This window comes from Muntiacus reevesi, chromosome 9 (assembly GCF_963930625.1).
Source record: "Muntiacus reevesi chromosome 9, mMunRee1.1, whole genome shotgun sequence".
NCBI classification, from domain to species: Eukaryota; Metazoa; Chordata; class Mammalia; order Artiodactyla; family Cervidae; genus Muntiacus; species Muntiacus reevesi.
Window position 1 is genome coordinate 81,401,425 of NC_089257.1, and position 23,145 is coordinate 81,424,569.

Consider the following 23,145-nt stretch of genomic DNA (forward strand, 5'->3'; position numbering starts at 1 on the left):
CACAAGACCAGGGGTAATCAGGGAGGGCTTCTCAAAGGAAGTGGCACTTAAACAGAACTAGCCAAAGGGAAGATGGTTACAGAGGAGTGAAGGAACATTCTAGACCCAAAGGTTTGTTGCTGGCACTGGTGTGCTGCTGCTTTTGTTTTTTTTTTTTTGGTTTGTTTTTTTTGTTTGTTTGTTTGTTTTTTTCATTTGAGGAACAGAAAGATATTCATTAAGAGCTCTGTATCTGAAAAAATGATTTTCCTCATCTGTGAAGAATGAAGCATGAAACAATGCCTGACATATGGTAGAGACTCAGCAAATATTTAGCAAAACTAAAAGAAGACAAAACAGGAGACCTGGGTTCGATCCTTGGTTTGGGAAGATCCCCTGGAGAAGAGAATGGCAACCCACTCCAGTATTCTTGCCTGGAGAATCCCATGGACAGAGGAGAGCCTGGTGGGCTACAGTCCATGGGGTCACCGAGAGTCAGACACAGCTGAGCGACTTTCACTCACTCACTCACTCACTCAACAAATATTTAAGTGAATGAAAGAATGAAAAGCAGTGATTAGTATAAGATTATGAAGCTCAATTGGTAGCTGAACTTTCTATGAATCCAGAGGTACCAAGACTGCCTAAAAACTGCAGAAAAAACAGAATCACCTTACTTAAAGATGCCAAAGGTAATAATGTGCTTTTAAATGGCCATCCTCCAACTACCTGAAAAAGACTATGAAATTTTAAAAAATAAGTCATATTATTTTAGTCAATTTTGATTGACTAAATGCTTCAATTTTAAAGCATATTTGCTTTTAAAATACATGAAGAACCACAATTTTGTCTCTCAAGTGAAACGAATATGATTTAAGTAATTAGATTTATTGATATATTCCTAACTCAGATTATTCTCACTGAAAGTAAATATACTTTATCTTTTTTTCCCCTCCATATCATGTTATATTTAAAATTTGTAGCTAATCTACTGAAATGTTTCCATCCATGTAAATATCTACCACTCTTATTTTTACCTTATGTCTTGCGTTCATACTGACCGGTCTTCTTTCCGTACCTATGCCCAAAGTCATTCTAGTCTCAGGGTCTTTGTAACTGTTATTCCCTCTGACAGGAATCTTCTCGCATATTCTGAAAGGTGTGGCTGCCTCCTTCTTATCATTTAGAAGTTAACTATGTGTGTGTGTGTTAGTTGCTCAGTCATGTCTGACTCTGTGACCCCATGGACTGTAGCCCGCCAGGCACCTCTGCCCATGGGATTCTCCAGGCAAGAACACTGGAGTGGGCTGCCATGCCCTCCTCCAAGAAGTTAGCTGTGTTACTATATTAAAATACTTTCCCAAGAGAATATGACTCAAGTAAGCCAGTATGGCACAGTGCCTGGCTCATATAAGGCACTCCCAAAATAATAGATAATATTATTTTTAATGTCAAATAGCAAAAACCAACTGAATGCCTTCTATTATTCTTGGTTCAAATAGCCACTTTACTCATGTTTAATTCTTACACATACCACACAAGCATTGCTGTTGCTGTTAAGTTGCCCAGTAGGGTCCATCTCTTTGTGACCCCATGGATTATAGCACACCAGGCTTCCCTATCCCTCACCAATTCCCAGAGTGTGCCCAAGTTCACACCCATTGCACCAGTGATGCCATCCAGCCATCTCATCCTCTGATGCCTTCTTCTCTTCCAGCCCTCAATCTTTCCCAGCATCAGGGGCTTTTCCTGTGAGTTGGCTGTTTGCATCAGGTGACCAAAATACTGGAGTTTCAGCTTCAGTGTCAGTCTTCCCAATGAATATTCAGGTTGATTCCCTTTAAGATTGACTGGTTTGATCTCCTCGCTGACCAAAGGACTCTCAGGAGTCGTCTCCAACACCACTGTTTGAATGCATTAATTCTTTGCTGCTCTGCCTTCTTTATGGTCCAGCTCTCACAAACTGTACATGACCACTGGGAAGACCATAGCCTTGACTATGCAGACGTTTCTTGGCAGAGTAATATCAGTGCTTTTTAAAACACTGTCTAGGTTTGTCATAACTTTCCTGCCAAGAAGCAGTCATCTTATTTCATGGCTTCAGTCACCATCTGCAGTGATTTTAAAGCCCAAGAAAAGCTCTGTCACTGTTTCCACCTTTTCCCCTTCTATTTGCCATGAAGTAACATTAGCAACCCTGATTTTACAAATGGATTATTCAGAGATATTAAATTGCTTGCCCAAATCACTCAGTCCATAAGTGGCTGAGTCTCTCTGTCTAAATTTTTTAAAAAAGAAAAGAAAACCTGTGTGGGATTTTTTTTTTTTTTTTTTGGTACTATATAATTTTTTGTTGTTGTTTAAAAGAAAGAAAATGTACAAATAATGCAATTAACAGACTTACATCAAAGAAATTAAGGTGGTTGTACTAATATGATTTTTGTCTGGACAACAGCTTCATATTTCTCCAAACCTTTCTATTTGTGACATTGCTTAAATCCTAAACTCAACTGAAATTTTAACTTACACTTGACTTCCTTATGTGCATTTGTCAATACTAACTTAAAATTTCTGAAATACTGATAGTTATTCCCTACCACCCAAATAAGTCTTTTTAGTAACCAGGTTTTTTTCAGAAAAGTGAAAAAGGAATCAGTGAATATTTCAGGGCACTGAGAAAGGTTTTATATTCTCTGTCATCCTTTAAAGGAGGACACAGTGCCCTGTGAATCTATGGTTGGGTGCAAATTAGAAGCTGGGAAACTGGGAACCTGTCTTTTACTGAGAAGGATTTTGATAAGCAGAAGGTTTCAAGGCAACTTCAAAAACAAAAGAAGGAAGGAAGGAAGGAAGAAAAGAAAGAAAGAGATAGAAAAGGTAAAAAAGCCCACACCTTCTCTGGGGCTTGGGGCTTACTCTAAGAAAGAAAAGAAATCATGGAATATAGCCTGAGACTGAGAGAAAGGTTTCGAATGATGGATAAATAGGTGAAAAATATCTTAGAAATTTATTCCACATTAGTGGAGATGAGGCACAGAATTGAAGTAAAGGTTATTTAGCAAGTGGGAGCAGAAGTAGCGTTTTGTACTTACTGTCTAATATACTCTACCTTACCCTACAACACCATAGATCAACAGATAAAAAATAAAAATAAATCAATTAACTCATGTTGATTTGTTCTGTTCAAAAAGTAAGTTGAGCTAAACTGCGGAAGAGCTGCTTTCTAAGAGGGAACTTATAAAAAATAACAATAAAGGGCACTGTTTTAATATTAAAGAGCTTAGCTATGGTCAAGCTTTCTAATTAGGTCACTATAATTTAAAATGGAGTAAAAACCATCCCAGGTTTTTAGGGCATATCAAAAATTCATAATTTGGCCCTGGATGCTATTTGTGTGACCTTAGTGGTTTCAGAAGAGCAATGATTTTTCTCCATTTCCTAAGAGATTTAGATATTTATACAGACAGCAGACTAAAACTAAAAAGCAAAACCTCACACAAACTCCAGGAGTAATAAAGATTCCACGTCTTTATAAATACCTGTCCTTTTTCCTTTTTAGTTTGGATTAAGATATAGTGACAGATTTTGTGCCCAAGTTAACATGAAATGACAGGGTATTCAGTTCAGAACACTGTGAAAAGCTTCAGGGTAAATGATTCAATGCCATCTCAACTATGTTTTTTATTTAAAAAATTCTCAGTTTGGTGTCACATACAACTCCACAGCATCTTTCAGCTTTAGAAGCATATCAGTGGAAAAATTTAGAACTTAGTGTTGTCACTCTGAAAGCATTTACCTAGCTCTCCGGTGTTTGGTTTTAATTTCTCCCTCTTTGTAAGCTCAATTTCTCATTAGTGCTAAGCAAAATGCTCCCAGGGGAAAATGAAAAAGTGCATTTAGTTGAGATGGGTTTTTACCAAACTATTCAAGAGCTGATAAGGAAGAAATAAATTTAATGCAGAATATAAAAACATATTATAAATACACAGGCTTATATATAGCTAATAAAATAGCATTTTTCAAAGTATGATTGAAAGAAAGAATACCTATTAAGATTTGAGTAGGTTTTTATTGTCAACAATGAAAAACTTACATATTCATGCTAATAGACACACCATTGCACTATGAAATGTACCTAAATCTGTGAAATTAAAAAAAAAAAAAAACAGTGAAAAAAAACACACACATAGATTCTTCACAAGATGAAAAGTGGGTCATTATGAATAAAAAGCAGGATAGGTGTAGACATGAGGAAGCAGCTTGGAGTCTGAGATGTGATTGCAAAGGCAGAGAGAGATTGAGATTATGAAAGACATCATACATCACTAAGGCGTTTGGGATTTTACCCTGAATGCAGGGTGGAGACTTGGATAACCATTAAGTCAATGATAACAGCATCATATACCACACTGAAGAAACCCCTGTGTTGAAATAGGGAGGGGCCTAGTACTACAAGCAGATAGCAGAATTGCAAAAGTGTAGATGAATGTTGATGAGAGCTTCAAATATGGTTGTGGCAGTAAAAGAAAATGGTAATTATGTTAAATCTGAAACTCAGAGGTGAGAACAAAGCTGCTGCTAGCACCCAATATCCTGTGGAGACACCTAAAACTTTAGGAGCCAGGTAGTTCCTCCAGGACACAGGTAGCTGTTCCAGTCCTGCCTGTTAAAATATCATCCTAGCATGGTGTTACCTGCCCCGTCCACATCCCTCTCCACTCATTTCTGTGTGTATGAAAGAGTAGGAGAGAGAAGGAAGACATCCTTTGCAGGCTTTGGCTTAGTGGGGATTGTGAGATCTTTTTTTTTTTTTTTTTCTTATTTTCCCACCTTAAAATTCAAGTAAGGGAAAAATTTAAAGGACAGTCACAGAAATTGTAAAACTGATGGCTCAGTGGTGAAGTATCTGCCTGCAATGCAGGAGACAGGGTCAGGAAGATCCCCTGGAGGAGAAAACGACAATCCACTCCAGTATTCTTACCTGGAAAACTCCATGGACCTAGGAACCTGGATGCCTACAGTCCATAGAGTCACAAAGAGTCAGACACAGCTTAGTGAGTAAACAACAACAATAAATTTCTTATGGAACACTCACTTAGGCAACAGAATCACCGGTTGTTTCTGGCCTTGTTTGAACAGGGGGAGGAGATAACTAAAAAGAGATGATACTGCCGCAAGAGGTGTGGCAGGAAAGAAATCTATACTCCTTCCATTTAGAAAAGCAAGAGTATGTGTTGGGTTGGATGGAGTTTGGAGAAAGCAGGCAACCATGAGTCTTCTGGGCCCCATGAGCAAAATCCCAGAGGTAGGAGCTGACTAAGAGGGGAAGCCGCGGTGCCTGAAAAGGGGGTACCATCAGAGAACGCTCAGGAAGAAGGCCCCACAGACTCACTGACCGGCTCAAACACCGGTCTTTGGAGGTCTTCATCCAGAGCCGCAACTGCATCCTGCTAAGAACCACAGCGGAAGTCGGAGGAGTAAGAGGCACGGCTCCCCTCCCAGCTCTCTCCTTCCTACAGTGACGCACAAAGGAGAACGAGAACTGGGGAGAAGAGAGAGAAAAGATGTGAGCAAAGGCCACTCTCCATTCTCCACGTAGCTGCAGAGTCCTGGGTTCAAGTCATTTGTTAGGAGCTGAGCTAGGGAAGCCTCAGAGATAAATGTGCCCTTTGTACAAGTACAAATTACCTAAAAGCTGTGGGCACTTCTGGACGTTCAAAGAAAGTAGAAAAATGGATCAGACATGGTTAAAGGCAATGATTAGCAAAGGTCAAACCACTTCAAGCTTTCTACCCACTGGGTTAGACTCTCCAGTAAGCCAAAGTCATGGGAACAGGTATGAGAAATGTTTAAAATAGGCAATACATCTGGCTTGAGCAATTTGTTATGATGGAAAAAAAGAAAACTAAATGATGACTTCTGAGTTAATAGTCTGTATTTTACCCTGAACTTTAAGAAGGAAATACTCTTGGCTTTCTATCTTTGAGTCGTTATGTCATCTATAAAATAAAAGATTTTATGGTGGTTCTTACTTTTGCTTCCATCACAGATTTCCCTAAGAAGCTGAGGAAAGTTACATAGTGTCTCCACAAAAAAAAATAGGTACATAAACACTCAGAACTTTTCTTACAAATTCATCTAAAATAAGAAACACTGGTGTAAGAAGCCAATTTGAGGAGAACGATTAAGTATAGGTCAGCCTATGTTGTTTGTTGTGTCTGTGACAAATGCTTGTAATGATATCCTTCAAAAAGACCACAATATGAGTGTGTGTTTGGGATTTTTGCTTTATTACGTTTTGTTTTGTTAATGGTAACACCTTCCAATATCTATTAATATTTCTGGCAAAGAGGCTGCCCCCCTGCCACCTCACCCTTCCTTCAGAGCCTGGAGGTTCTGACATGATTCGACGGCTTAGCACAAAAGCTCCTGCAGTTTCTTCAGGTTCCTTTTTTGATGCTCAGAGCCAGGGATGAGGTCCATTAATTAAAGCAACTTCTGCACTTAAGCTTTCCTCTCGCTTTCTAACGGCTGTCGTACATGTCTTTCTGGGTCACCTCCCTTCTCCCTTCCAGCTAAACTGCGTCTGAAGGGAGGGGCATGGCGACAGCACAGCCCTCCTTGAGTGTGCATCGCCCTCAGCTTTTTAAAAATCTTACTGATCAAGTTACAGAGTGTGAATTTCTCTTTTTCACCATCTGTAGGAAACATGTGTCTTCTCTTGTTACCCTTGCATTTCCACTTCTGTCAGCTTCTATCACAGGTCAAAGCTGCCACTAAGCTTGTGATCTTATGCAAAGCTTTCTTCTGATGTTTACTTTGGGTCAACTATAATAGCTGAAAGTGCAGGATGAATTTTGGAATCCAGCAGACCAACTCTAGAATCTTGATAGTCATTTAGCCCCTGCTGCCTCATTTTCTTCCTTTTCCTTTATCAAATGAGAGTAAAATTATGCCTGGGATCTTAGTAAGAATTAAAATGAATTAAAAAAATTTTTTACAGGGCCTGGAAAATTATAGGGACATAGTAAATATTATCAAAACAAGTTATATATCCTTTTATTTTTTGAAGGGTGATCTGAAGTGCTGTCAACATCAGTATCTTCATCTGTAAGATAAATCAGTTTAAGTACATCGAGTTTATTTCCGTCACCATTTATTGAGTACTAGCTATTGTGGAGTTATGGAGTAACTGAAGAATTAAGGGAAGGAGGTTACAAATGAAGCAGGAAGATGCTGACAAGCAAGCAAATAACCAGTCAAAGACCCTGGCTGAAATCAAGGCACTGCCACTCGCTGAAGAGCCTGGAATAAAGCAATAAATGATGAGGAATGCTAGTTTTCTCATTAGCAAATGAGGTTAACAATACTCAACTAACATAATAGTTAGAAACCTTACATTAAATAAGGTGTGGAAGGTTAGTATGACACCTGACACATAAGAAGTGATTAGTAAATGTTCAGCATTAGCATAACCATTTTAAGACCGATGTAGAGTCCAGCTTCTCTTATTGTTTAAAGTTTTCACCCCAAATTTTATCCTAAATCATAAATGTACCTATTTCACATACCAATTGTACATTTTTATTATAGGATATTTTGAAATAGTTTTAATAACTGTATCATTGAAAATATTAATATAATAGCAAAATTTTATTATATTTTTATGTTAGGAAATTTCTTATGTATAATGGAAGGGATAAACTGGGGTTGACTAATTGTTACAACATTCCATTATATTATTTTCAACACTGTAGTTTTTTTTAATTATTTGAATCATTTTTTTTTTTTTTTTTTTAGTTCTCAAGTCTTTACAGGAGAGCTTAAAAATGCTGAAATTCTAGTGCTCAGTGGATAAAATTCATAAGACATCATAGGCTGAGAAAAAACGTGACAAATGCTATTTTTCTTCTGAGGAAGTAAAAACAAAGGCAGGAATAATCCTAAGTAAAGAGCATTGAGGAGGAGTTCAGGTGAGCAAGATAGTGAGCAAGATAAACAGGTAAGAATCTGAGCACTGAAAGGCACATGGTCTTATGACCAGAGCAATGGTCTCCAAATGCAAGTCTGAACAATTCAGAGGAGTGCAAAATATTCACTAGGAGATGAGAAAGGGGGAAGAAGAAAATGGGATATTGTTTTATTTATAATCATAGTTGTTGCTTAGTCACTAAGTTGTGTCCAGCTCTCATGATCCCATGGACTGTAGCCCACCAGGCTCCTCTATCCATGGGATTTCCCAGGCAAGAAAACTGGAGTGGACTGCCATTTCCTTCTCCAAGAGATTTTCTCAAAGAAGACCCAGAAAGAACCTGCATATCCTGCATTGACAGGTGGATTCTTTACCCTTGAACCACCAGGGAAGCCACAATACCTAATTATTATATGTTTATAATGCACTTAGTATTATTAGGATAGCTTTCCATGTGCGTATGTGTGTGAGATGCATAAGTTATTTACCAGTAAAGTAAAACACACATATTTAAAATGCATTATAAAGAGTTTGGAGACCTGCAGAACAGAGCACAGGAGAGCAGGGATTATGGAAGTTATGACCATTTGGTAAAACTTTCAACTGTTCTGGGCTTTTCCTGTGGCTCAGATGGTAAAGAATCTGCCTGAAATGCATGAGACTTGGGTTCGATCCCTGGATTGGGAAGATCCCCTGGAGAAGGGGAAGTCTGCCCACTCCTATATTCTGGCCTGGAGAACTCCATGGACCCTGTGGTCCATGGGGTCACAAAGAGTCGGACACGACTGAGTGATCTTCACTTTCAGTTTCAGCTGCTCTACTAAGGAATAAGTATGTTATTTTGTAGATAGAGAGAACCAAGAAAATTTCAGGCCAAAGAATGAACTGTAATTTACCAGAGAGGATACAAAGATAGCAAAGAAATATGTGAAACTATATTCAACATAATTAACCGTGGGAGAAATACAAGTTAAAACCTTAAGGAGACATTATTATATACCTAACAAGATGACTTTAAAAATTAGTAGAAATACCCAGTGCTGGTGAAGGTGTGGACGAGGTGGATCATTAATTCATTCCTGCTACTAATGTAAAATGATTGATATTCTAGAAAACAATGGAAAATTTCTTATAAAACTATATATTCAATTATTATATGACCTAGCAATTATAATCTTGGGCATTTACGCCAAAGAAATAAAAATGTAGGTTCATTAACAAACCCTGTATGGAAATGCATATAGAAGTTCATTTGTAATATCAAAAATTATAATCAGCCCAGATGCCCTTCAACAAGTGGGTGTTTTAAAAAACTGCAGTACATATATACCATAAAATACTGCTGCTGCTGCTGCTGCTAAGTCTCGTCAGTCATGTCCGACTCTTGTGCGACCCCATAGACGGCAGCCCTCCAGGCTCCGCCGTCCCTGGGATTCTCCAGGCAAGAACACTGGAGTGGGTTGCCATTTCCTTCTCCAATGCAAGAAAGGGAAAAGTGAAAGTGAAGTTGCTCAGTCATGTCCAGCTCTTCGTGACCCCATGGACTGCAGGCTACCAGGCTCCTCTGTCCACAGGATTTTTCAGGCAAGAGTACTGGAATGGGTTGCCATTGCCTTCCCCCCATAGAATATTAGTCAGCAGTAAAAAATAAACTGTTAATACATACAACAACTTGGATGATTCTCCAAGGAATTAAGCTAAATGAGTGAAAAAAAATCAGCCCCCTCCCCAAGTTACATATTATAAGATTCCACTTGTGTATAATTTTTGAAATGAATAAAAGTAATGGGATAAATTAGTGGTTGGCTGCAATGAGGACCCAGGGACTAGGGGTGGTGGTGGTGGTGTGGAACAAAGATGCTGAGGCTGTGAAAGGAAAAATGAAGAGTTTTTATGGTGTTAGAACTGTTCAGTGTCTTGGCTGTGGTGGTGGATACACAAACACAAAATGAAAACATTGTATAGAAACTAAAACATGCACAAATGAATACGTTAAAACTAGGAATATCTAAATGTGATCAATTGATTATATTAATATCAATATCCTGATTGTGATATTATACTATACCTTTGGCTATACTACACTTTATGGCAACATGTTACCATAAAGAGTTACTGAAAAAAAAAAAGCATACAAGGGATATCACTATACAGCTTCTTAAAACTACATATTTCTCATGTAGTTATTATTAAAAATAGTAATTAAATAAGCAATCACAATTAGTTAATTAAATTAAAAGTAGTACTTTACTATAGCAACAAAAAGTATGAGGATAAATCTGACAAAAGATATCTAAAACCAGTAGACTGATAACTAAAAAATATTACTTAGAGAGATTTTAAAAGAACTAAATAAAAGGAGATATGTCATGTTAATGAATTCTAAAGCAATATTGTTAACATTAATTTGTCCTCAAATTGAGCTGTATATTCACTGAAATGCCAATAAAAATCTCAATAGGTTTTTTTGGACACTGACAAGGTAATTTCAAAATTTATATGGAAATGCTAAGAATATAGAATACCCAAAACAGTTTTGAAAAAGAGGAGCAAGTAGAAGGAATTATCTCACGTGACCTTAAGACAGATCACATTGCTGCAATATTCAAGACACTAGTAGATCAATGGACCAGCAGAGAGAGTTAAGCAGTTGTTGATCTACACTTGCATGGTCAATTGATTTTTGACAATGATGGAAAGACTATGGAGGAAAGATAATTCTTTTGCAAATGATGGCATGGAACAATTGGATAACCACTTACTAAGTAAAGGACTTCCCTGATGGCTCAGAGATTAAAAAATCTGCCTGCAGTGTGAGAGACTCCAGTTCAATCCCTGAGTTGAGAAGACCCCCTAGAAAGGGAATGGCTTCTCACTCCAGTATTCTCACCTGGAGAATTCCATGGACAGAGGTGATCTGGCAGGCTATAGTCCATGGGGTCAAAAAGAGTCAGACACAACTGAGCCACTCACACTTTCACTGCGCTAGATAAATATGTAGTTAGATTCATACCCCATAGCATAAACAAAAAGTAACTCAAAGCGAATCACAGACATGAACATAAAAATTGAAACTATCAAATTTCAAAAAACAATACAGATAAACTTTATGATCTGAGGTTAGGTGGCAAACCTAACGTATTGCTTAGTATGATAGCAAAAGCACAGAGCATAGAATCAACTGGGCTTCATCAATCAAAAACTGCTGCTGTTAGAAACATGATACTTGTGAAAAAGAAATTTGCTAGTCTCATACCTGCAAAACGAGTTATATATAGACTATATATAAAGAACTCTCAAGTCTCAAAACAACCCCATAAAAAAAAAACTGATAAAATATTTGAGCACTCTCTTCATCAAGGAAGATATACAGATAGAAAATAAGCAAATATAAAAATGCTCAGCATCAGTAGTCATTAGGGAAATGGAACTTATAACAACAATAAGATTCTACTACCTGCTTATCATAGTCACTAAAATTAAAGAGACTGACCATACTAAGTGTTGCAAGAACTCTCACATAGGGGTGCTAGGAATGCAAAGAGGCACAGCCATGTGGAAATAGTACAGGAACTTCTTAAAATGTTAAACATTAAATATAAAATTATTTTCTGTTCTCAGGCTGAAACCAGTTTTTATTTTTTTTAATTTTTTTATTGGAGTTTAATTGATTTACAAAGTCATGTTATTTTCAGATGTACAGCAAAGTGAATCAGTTACACTTGTACATGTATTCCCTGTGCTATAGAGTAGGTCATTGTTTGTTATCTATTTTATATGTAACAGTGTGTATATGTTAGCCCCAATCTTTCAATTTATCCCCCCCCTTCTTACCCACTGGTAACTATAAAGCTGTTCTCTACATCTGTAACCCAATTTCTGTTCTGTAGATAAGTTCATTTGTACTTTTTTCTTAAATTCCACATATAAACAGAAACAAAAACCAGATGATCTAGTCATCCAGTTCTAAGTATTTATCCAAGAGAAATAAATATTAATAAAATGCATATATACAAATATTCAGAATAACCTTATTTGTAATAGTTACAAGTTGAAGATAACACAAACATCCACCGAAAGGTGAAAGATAGAAGAGTTATGCCATCTATACACAATGGAATACTACTCAGCCATGAAAGGGAATGGGTTCTTAGTAATTGCAACCGGGATGGCACTCAATTTAATCTTAATTATGCTGAGTGAAATAAACTAAACAAAAAGGAGTACATGCTGATAAGATTCTATTTACATAAAACTTTGGAAAAGTGCAAACCGACTCTAGTGATAAAAAGCAGATGAGTAGTTGACCCATGATAGGGGTGGGATGAGAAAGGACTGAGTGGAGAAAGTACAGAGGAACACAGAGAAGCTTTGGATGGTGACATATATGTTGATTATTTCAGTAGTGTTAAAGGTTCATGACTGCATCTGTATGTAAGAACTTTTCAGTTATATACTTTTAGCATGTGAACTTACTATATTGCTATTGTTGTTGTTTAGTCGCTAAGTCACTTCAGGCACTTTTGTGACCCATGGACTGATGGGCTGTAAGCCACCAGGCTCCTCCGTCCGCGGGATTTCCCAGGCAAGACTATGGGAGTAAGTTGCCATTTACTGGATTGGATCCAGATGCCAATCCATCTGGATTCTTCCAGATCCAGGGATGGAATCCGCATCTCCTGCTTGACAGGCAGATTCTTTACCACTGAGCCAGCCTCAGCTCCCCCTTTATATCTGCATCATAGCTGGTCGTTTGGCTCTTTGAGGTCGTGCGGGCTTTCCTATCTGGAGGCCTTGCAGCATCACTCCCTCTGCTTTCCCAATCTCCACCTGGTTAACTCTCTCTCACCCCTCAGGTTTCAGTGTCATACTTCCCTCAGAAAACATTCGTCAAACACCCTAACACTCTAAATAATTAAGGCTTTAGTAGTAGAAACTCTCCCTAGCACCACTTTTTCTTTTTCAAAATTTGTCACATATTTGACTTAAATTTTTGAGTAAATGTTGAATTACTGCCTACACAGCACAAAAACACAACAATTTACATATACTATGAGGTTAATACTTTTAAAGAACTAGTTAGATGTAATTATGACAGTAATACCTATAAGGACAGAGATTGAGTAGTTTTAAGATCACACATAGGGCTTCCTGGGTGGCACTAGCAGTAAAGAACCCACCTGTTAATGCAGGAGACATGAGAGATGAGGGTTTCATCCCTGGGTTGGGAAGATGCCCTGGAGGAGGGCATGGCAACCGACTCCAGTATTCTTGCCTGGAGAATTCCATGGACAGAGGAGGCTGGTGGTCTATGGTCCATAGAACTGCACAGAGTCAAACATGACTGAGGTGACTTCAGTTCAGTTGCTCAGTTGTGTCTATTTGCGACCCCATGAAGCACAGCATGCCAGGCCTCCCTGTCCATCACCAACTGCTGGAGTCCACCCAAACCCATGTCCATTGAGTCAATGATGTCATCCAACCATCTCATCCTCTGTCGTCCTCTTCTTTTCCTGCTCTCAATCTTTCCCATCATCAAGGTCTTTTCAAATGAGTCAGCTCTTCGCATCAGGTGGCCAAAATATTGGAGTTTCAGCTTCAGCATCAGTCCTTCCAATGAACACCCAGGACTGATCTGCTTTAGGATGGACTGGTTGTATCTCCTTGCAGTTCAAGGGATTCTCAAGAGTCTTCTTCAACATCACAGTTCAAAAGCATCAATTCTTCGGCGCTCAGCTTTCTTTATAGTCCAACTCTCACATCCATACATGACTACTGGAAAACCATAGCCTTGACCAGATGGACCTTTGTTGGCAAAGTAATGTCTCTGTGCTTTAATATGCTATCTAGGTTGGGCATAACTTTCCTTCCAAGGAGTAAGCATCTTTTAATTTCATGGCTGCAATCACCATCTACAGGGATTTTGGAGCCCAGAAAAATAAAGTCAGCCTCTGTTTCCACTTTCCCCATCTATTTGACATGAAGTGATGAGACCAGATGCCATGATCTTAGTTTTCTGAATGTTGAGCTTTAAGCCAACTTTTTCACTCTTTTCTTTCACTTTCATCAAGAGGCTCTTTAGTTCTTCTTCACTTTCTACCATAAGTGTTGTGTCATCTGCATATCTGAAGTTATTGATATTTCTCCTGGCAATCTTGTGCTTCCTCCAGCCCAGTGTTTCTCATGATATACTCTGCATATAAGTTAAATAAGCAGGGTGACTATATACAGCCTTGACATACTCCTTTTCCTGTTTGGAACCAATCTGTTGTTCCGTGTCCAGTTCTAACTGTTGCTTTCTGACCTGCATACAGGTTTCTCAAGAGGCAGGCAGGTGGTCTGGTATTCCCATCTCTTTCAGAATTTTCCACAGTTTACTGTGATCCACACAGTCAAAGGCCTTGGCATAGTCAGTAAAGCAGACATAGGTGTTTTTCTGGAACTCTGTTGCTTCTTCTATGATCCAGTGGATGTTAGCAATTTGATTTCTGGTTCCTCTGCCTTTTCTAAAACCAACTTGAATATCTGGAAGTTCATGTTTCACATATTGGTGAAGCCTGGCTTGGAGAATTTTGAGCATTACTTTACTAGCGTGTGAGATGAGTGCAATTGTGTGGTAGTTTGAGCATTCTTTGGGGTTGCCTTTCTTTGGTATTGAAATAAAAATTGAACTTTTCCAGTCCTGTGACCACTAGTGCGTTTTCCAAATTTGCTGGCATATTGAGTGCAGCACTTTCAAAGCATCATCTTTTAGAATTTGATATAGCTCAACTGGAATTCCATCACATCCACTAGCTTTGTTCATAATGATGCTTCCTAAGGCCCACTTGATGTCACATTCCAGCATGTCTGGCTCTAGGTGAGTGTATGCACATAAGATCACATATGTAGTGGTCAGTGGCAGTGATGTGAATGTAATCCTCTCTGACTTTAAAGCACACAGTCTTAATTTGTGATGAATGGTTTCCTAATACGAAATCCACTCTGACATGACCCAGGGCTTTCCTGGGGACTCAGCAGTAAACAATCTGTCTGACAATGCAGGAGATGCAGGAGAGACAAGTTTGATACCTGGGTTGGGAAGATCGCCTGGAGAAGGAAATGGCAACCCACTCCAGTATTCTTGTCTGGAGAATAAGCCTGGTGGGCTACCCTCCATGGGATCACAAACAGTCATACATGACTGAGTGACTAAGCACATATAAGTTGTACTCCCAGTCCAGCACTTGGAAGGGTCTAAACTAGGCTGTGTTGTCTGACAAGTAAGTCAAACATGGAAATGGAGAGTCCAGAAAATGTTCCTGAAATTTGGAGATCAGAATTGGCATAAGTAAGTTAGCAGTAAATCCATGCAAGATAGGGGTAAGCACCATGGTGTCCTAGGTAGATTGTGGTACTAGATGAGTTACCAAGATAGAGATCCAATAATTAAGTGCAAGATGAGAAGCAAGATGTCTCCAGGTCTAGGCAGAAACCTGGGGAGAGGCTTAGAGACCAGAAGAGAGCGCCTCGATACCAAATGCTAGAATGCTGGCCTGTATTACTAACATTTCTAGAGAAGACCTTCACCTACCACTCACTGAGCTTCCCACTCCAAGTCAAGGAGTTCTCAGCAGAATTGGTCTCCAGATATGAAGATTCCAAATGTAGGAATCACATGGTAACAGCACAGGGAAGAAGATAAAGAAGCAGGAAACTGTAAAGAAATATTAATTAAACATTCAATAATCTAAGTATTTATGTTTGCAATAGACAGACATTATAATGTTAATTGCATTCATTGTCTATTCTATTTTTTTTCTTTTCTTAAAAAAAAAAAGTTTATCTGATAAGGATTTGCAATTTCAACCATTAGACAGTTTTTTGGTTAAATGACACTGCCAATTGACAGATAAAAAACATCATGATATTCAAAATTCTTCATCCTCCAAATGGATCAGTGGCCTAAAGTACAGGAGTGTTCATAAACTGTCTTTGTAATATATTGCCTCCTGTCAGTGAGAAAGGACTTATCTTAAATCAAGAGTTGAAATACTGCCAGTATCTAAGATACATTTATTTCTTTAAAGGTGGTGAATTTTTAAGCCAAACTCCTCCCCTGCCAGATTAGAATTTACACCAGTAAGTAAAATCCAGACATATTTAAGATATTTACAATCTCGCAAACTGTAGTAATTTAGCTGTATTTAAATAAAGTGTGTCATTAGTACAAGAGAAGACTCGTTTGTTTATAAAAAGTATAATTTTTGCTTTAAAATACATCTTTTTGTAGCAGGTGTATTTCTGTTACTAAAATGGAATAAATACATTATATTCTATCTTTATAGAAACAGTCCTAAATAATAAACAGAATTTTTCATTGACCATCCTAAATAGATGGCATATCTTTAGAGATCACTGTTTTTTCCAAATGTCTCATTAATATCCTTCTTAACTATAAATTACAGTCAAATCTTCTATTCCTAGCTTGGCTTGCTTCTAAATTTGTCTCCCTTGTCAACACATTGTAAATCAAATTTGATCCATATTGAAAGCAGTATAATGTTTTTAAACTGGTTTCTTTATGGACGACAATGTCAGGAAAATTAATAATCAGTATTCAGCAGCCTAGAATCTAATCCAATTGTTAAAATTTCAATACTGTCCTTAGCCATCAGTTCTTGATTGATTGGCAAGATTGAATCCTAATGTTAAAATAACATATAGAATGTTGACTAAACAGATTTAGCCATTATTCTTATACCTTAAACAGTTTAATGTTTTTATGATGGCTTGGAATAAACTATTCTTTTCAGAACCAGGAGAATCCAATTTTAGAATTTTAAGTTCTGTGAGAGCTTTGGTTTTCCACCAAAAGTATTACAGACTTTTTTCCTAAAAGAAGGCAGTCTAAATTCTAGTGGCATATCAAATAAATCACGACAGCCATCTCTGCTATGCCTCAGGTTGCTTCACTGATGCACTGGCGAAATAATAGATTATATTTCAGGAGCATATGAGGGAGAAAAGGACAAAAATTCTAATTAAGTTGGAAATCTGTATATTTCTGGAATGATGAATACACAGGAGAATATGGTAATCCTGAATGTCAACCTCATTTTCACTAAACTTCTGAAATTTTTAATAATGCTCTAATTTCTCACTTTCATATAAGACTCAAGGTCCACTTATAATAAAGGTCTCAAAAGAGCCCAAATGCAAACTCAGCTATCACGTTTCTCTGTTTGAAAAGTGCAGTGTGAGCAGTCCAGGTTGCAGGATTCAGGCTTCACTGTCACGCCCTTGCTACACAGGTTGCACTGCAGAGAAACCGCCATAAATCATCTCCAGGCTGTACGCAATTAATTTTATGTTCTGTGCTTGTCCTCCTCTATGTTTTATGCTATTTCTTTTTATATTTGATTTTTGAGGTCATTCTTGGTTTGAGGTGAAATACCTCAAGCTTAATATTAAAATATCACTGGGTGTTATTATAGTGTAAGTTTTAATAACCAAATTCAGGGTCACCTTTTCCCCCACAAGTTTTAAAATGAATGTCATAAATGTGTCAAAAGACAACCTGTAACTCCCTAACCCTTTTAACTATAAGAAGGTATTATGTGGGTTTACCATATAATTTTTTGAAGGGCAAAATATTTCTACTCTCCCTGCATGTTTTCACAATGATCTTTATCTTATTTGTTATTACCTTGGAAGTGGTTTCAAATTTCATCAGAGTTTCTTACCACTTAGATGGTTTGCAGTAAAACAGGAAAAAAAAAAATCCCTTTTTAATAATTTTCAGAATAGCTATTCTTCCAGACGGGAGTCTCCGGATCCTAAATGCTTCTAAATCAGATGAGGGAAAGTACGTTTGCCGAGGGGAAAATGTCTTTGGTTCTGCTGAAATCACAGCTACAGTATCTGTAAAAGGTAAGAAAATGTGGTGAATTTTCTATAAGCATAGTTTCATGGCTTTATCCGAAAGAGAATAAATGTAACATGTGTGTATGTGTGTTTGCTTGTATGTGTGTACATGCTTCTGTTGATGAAATCTAATTGCACATAAAGGACAAACATAGTCAAATTGTCCCTTTTCTTTATTTAGGGGACTGTGAAGAAAGGAACATATTATTGGTAGAAATTTAAGTATTTCACTCTGAACAAAATATGTGGGAGGGTAAAGAAAGCTTTCTGAAGTTTTAGTTGGTATCTCAAAAATTTTAAGTATGCCAGCAGAGTAAAAATATTTTCCTCAACCAAGATTAATTTTAGCATCAGTCAGTAATACTGCTTTGTTACCACTTCAACTGGGAATTTGGGGCAAAAAAGACAAGCAGAAAGAGGATATGAATATGTGGTGTTGGAATATGCATCAGATGAAGCAACACCAGAGCTACTCTTTGATGTCGACATCAGTGGAATTTTTATACACTGTCATTTTTTAGTATTATAAATATCATCACTTAAATGTTTCTGTTAGTTTTCTAGTTCTAAAGTGAGCCTCTAGTTCTAAAGGCTCAGATTTCAAATCTAGAACCTTCTTTTGCGGCTACTTGTCAAATTATAAGAAAATTTCCTGTCTTAAACACTTTCTTCATTTGACAAAGGAATGCTTTTCACAACAAAGTACATCACTCATTTTTTTTTTCCATTTGTGCATGTAGTATGCAGTGAAACATACTTTGGCCACAAAAATATAAAATGTTAATTTTTCTCTTTCTTTAGAAGTAGAAATGTAATTAAAATAGCCGGCACTCTGATATTTTAGAAAAGAGGCAAACATCCACAGAAGAAAGGAACATAATTTTTAAAATGTCTTCACTTAGAGCATACATTACTGCAACACAACTCAGTCTTCAAATTTGAGTCTCATTCTTAGTGTGTGTTAAATAACCTTTTCCATAGTGAGGCAAGGCAGACTTCACAGACTTTTTCATTTAATAATAGCAACAAGGCTTTCTGTTAACCATGAGTTAAGTGGAATGTTTAGTTACTCAGAACATTCCAGTTGTCACAAAGTTTAAACTGCAGTATGCTGTGATTATCTGTCTTCTCTGATGAAGCCAGAATTTAGAATGCCACACTGAGTATCTGAGTTCCAGAATGTTAATATTTACAGTGACATTCTTTTCTTGGTGTCACTCTTTCCTCTCAGAGACTGCTTAGAAGGAACTTATCAATAGTTAACAATGGTGCTTCATCAGACTATGCTATTGCAAACAACAGAGCTGGAATAGGAAAATTAGGCTAAATTTTAAACGTTTGTGCCAGGCTTCTTGAGTCATGTACAATCAGGAATCTAATTAGGAAAAAAGAAAAAATCAAAATCCTGTCTGCATCATTTCCCTATTTATTCAAACATATATATATATATATATATAATATTGCATGTATTTGATCATTAGCTTAAATATCCTTTAGATATACAGTTGGTATTAGCATTTATTGGTTTAAAGTTGCTCTACATCCAGTAAAAATATATCTATCTTTCAAAAATTAAAGTGAATCATTAGTTAATAGAAACATTTTTTTCTTAAAAAGAATTCTATTCACTATTTTGCCTTTGTTTAGATCTCAGTCAAAGCAGCTATTGGAGATGATATTTTATAATCAGCCAGGGGAGCCTCTTCTACTCCTCACTTACAAGAAGGTTTTGTAAACCACAAAGAAAATACAAGGTGCTACAGTAGTAGTATAGTTTTGTCTTTGTGAAGATAGAAATTTGAAGGGAGGTGCTTCCTATAACCTTTAAAGAAGTGAACTTGCTTGAATTATTCTTTCTTCGATGTAAGGCTTTTTTTTTTTTTTTTTGGTAAAAATCTTTTCTAAACTTGATGATTCTTGAAGGTGGACAGGGAAGCTACAATCTTTTTTCTAATACTTCTCCTTCCAGGATGCCAAATGCTATTTCTAGCTGTATAGTCTTTCCTCTTTTTCATCCAAGCTGACTTGTTAATAGGAATAGTGACTTTTAAATCATCAGTTCCCTACTAATACCTAGCAAAATACCCTAAATACAATAAAAGATATTTCAATTAATAATAGTTTATTAAAAGATACCTACCTGGAGCAACTATATTACATAGATTCCTTGTTCAATTTTTCTCTATTATTTAAAATATAGAATGCAGGGGGAAACTATGTGCTATGCTAATTAATGTATTTTTATTTCTATAGAACCTACAAGAATAGAGCTTACTCCTAAAAGAACAGAGTTAACAGTGGGAGAAAGCATTGTCCTTAATTGCAAAGCAATTCATGATCCTAGTTTGGATGTCACTTTCTACTGGACACTAAAAGGACAACCTATCAATTTTGAAAAGGAAGGTGGACATTTTGAAAGCATCAGGGCCGTAAGTTAATACAATTTTGCTCTTTGAATAATACTACTTTTAGAAATTTAGAATCAAATGTAAGAATTTTCTTATTGATGAAACGTTTAGGAAAAAGTTCAAATTACTTTATTTCATTATTCTCTATATGTCAAACTGAAAGTAATACTTATTTAAAACTTCCCAGTAAGAAACTGGAAATACTTCATTATGCAAATTTGGTTTCTTTGCAACGTGTATTCATTTGATTAGTACTGTCCATATTTACACATTACTTCTCAAATATGTAGCTGATGTAGCTACATCAGCTGATTAGTATTATTTAAAGCATTCTTAGTAACTATGATGCAATGAATAAGTGAAATAAGCATGCTTGTTCTTGAAGAAATAGTAATGCTTGGAGATTCTTTCATCTCTCACAAACTACAGAATTTAAACTTGCAACCCAAAGTCAGAAATGCTTTAGCCTTAGATAAACATTCGCAGACATGCTCATTTCTCAACTGCCAAATCTTTTCCTGGAATATCTTCTATTATATATCTACTAAATGGAGTAAGAAATGTTTTCAACCAAATCCTATGGTACCATCACAGTGTCTTAACTCAACAGAGAACTGGAAAAAAAAGATCTTTTCCCCACACTGGCTTGTTTAAGACACAAAAAAGTGACACAGAGGGAGAGAAAGACGATAGAACTAGAGTGGCAGAGAGAATCTGGCTGGAATATCCCTTCAATCCTGGCAAAAGAGGTGGATCAAAATGCCATTCACGCCTGCAAATCCAGTTTAAAATGCTGCCACATGCTTATGAATACCAGTTTATCCTTCTCTAAACACTGTAGGAAGCACTGGAAAACCACAGCTACTGTGAGCCCAAACATAAAAAACTCAGTTTGGATTGAATTTTATTTTAAAGTTAATGAGATACAGTGGGGAAAATCCTAGACCCAAAGTCAGGAATTTTCTGGATCAAGTTCCAGCTCAATCCTTAATCAGCTATATAACAAAGACCCAGTCACTTGACCTGCCTGGGCATTGATTGCATAGAGAACTAAAGTGATGCAGTTGGGCCAGATAATTTCTAAGACCCCCTCTCACTCTAGAATTTGATAAGTTTATATTAGGAGAATAGTAAGAATGAACTTTATTGCATTTTTCAATGCAAACAAAATTAAACATTTTCTTTTAACTTATTCTTTTCATCCTGATTTATTTTTAATTAATGAGAGAGACTCCATAAATAAGAAACAATTACCAACTGTATTATTCACATTTCATTAAATAAATTAATTTTAATTTATTAGCAATGGTTATGTTATATACAAAATTTATTGATCATGTTAAACTCATTTTCCTCAAATTTGTAATTTTCATTTACCTTGAGTTGATCATTTCTTCAAGACTGTGAACAAATCTAATGCTATAAATGTCATAAGAGAAAACCAGAAAAATATGACATAAAAATGTTACATTTGAAAACAACAAATATTCCAGCAAAAATATACCTTCTAAGGATTTTCCGTAAACATTTATTTTGAGTGATGAGACACAAAAAAGTATGTCTAAAATGAATTTTCACTTCATAGAAGCAGGTGCCTTCTTTATTTTAAAATATCAATCAATAAATGGTCTTGGTACAATTATGCGAATTCTTGTTTTTGTCTCTTAGATATTCACATTAGTTTCATGTTCATTCATTTGTATCAATAAATACCTTTAATCCTTTAATAAGGTTGGCGCTTATTAACATCTGCTTTATCTCTCTTTCTACTTATGTTGTTCTTGCCCTTGAGAAGTACAAAATTGACTCCCTGCTCCATGCAAACTCATATTGCTTTAAGCCATTATAAATTAAGCTCAGTTTGTAGACAGGGATAATAAACTATAGAAGAGAAGAATAGAGGAGGTTATTACATTGAGAAGAAAGAAAAATATTTAGCTTTAAGGTCATCTAGGATTTATCACTTTAGTATATTTAGAAAAAAATAATAAATTTAATAAATTTTGCTTTACTTTTTAAAGTATTTGGAAGCTTCAAACCTGCAAGGTCTGAAATAAATAGTCTATTCCCCTTCTCATAATATCCTCAAAAACTGGTTGGGTCCTGGCTGGCTTTAAGGACATACCTGATAGAGAATCCGGTTTTGTGACTTTGAAAAGTCAGAGGGAAAAAGGAAATCATTCTCTTTCCATCCCTTTTCTCCTTGTGAAATAATATGTCTGAGAAATAACATGTTTCAGAATGAGGGATGAAAGAGTTATAAAGAAGCGAGATTTGGGAAGGCCTCTGAATGTGTGGAAACCTGTTTGGGAGGACAGTTGAAGACTCTGGGATAAGAAGGCAGGCCAGGGCTCGGAGGAAAGACTGGTGGGGTGGTCTGTGGCTTGCTTTGCAGGTCAGAAGAGAGCCACTAAGGAGATCTTAAGAATCTAGGCTGGCCCAGCAGAATAGGAAGTCCAGCAGGATTTGGGATTTAGGCAGGAAAAGAGTATGCCTTTGACTGGAGAAGTCTCTACGTTAACTGCCCTGGGCTAACCAACCAGTGGGTGATTGAATGGGGATGAATCAGAAGAGATGGGGGGGATAGGTATATTTTTAAGCACATTAACACTGCATAGTCTCAGATGAAATCAACCAATCTTTGAAAAAACAAAAATATACCAATTGTGTTGATATTTTTCCATTTTGTAATGCCAAAATACAGCTTCATGAAGTTCCCTACTTTTCAACTAGTTACAGCAATGTCTTTTATACACAGCCACTGGTTTGCAGATAAAGCTCTATGTAAAATTTTATGTGTAGCTTTTATAACATGTATAGGCAAGGTATAATTATGTTTTAAATAAAATAGTGCATTTGAACTGCATTTCAAGAGAGTGA

General features: G+C 36.7%; 1 protein-coding gene across 1 annotated transcript in view; it reads left to right on the forward strand.

Annotated features, from left to right (window-relative positions):
* The window catches only part of CNTN5 (contactin 5), a 1,527,443-nt gene that overhangs the window by 1,339,102 nt on the left and 165,196 nt on the right, over positions 1-23,145 (forward strand). The window contains exons 14-15 of the mRNA XM_065944251.1: positions 17,736-17,863; positions 20,111-20,286. Coding sequence (XP_065800323.1) covers positions 17,736-17,863; positions 20,111-20,286 — 304 coding nt within the window. The remainder of the gene's footprint in view (positions 1-17,735; positions 17,864-20,110; positions 20,287-23,145) is intronic.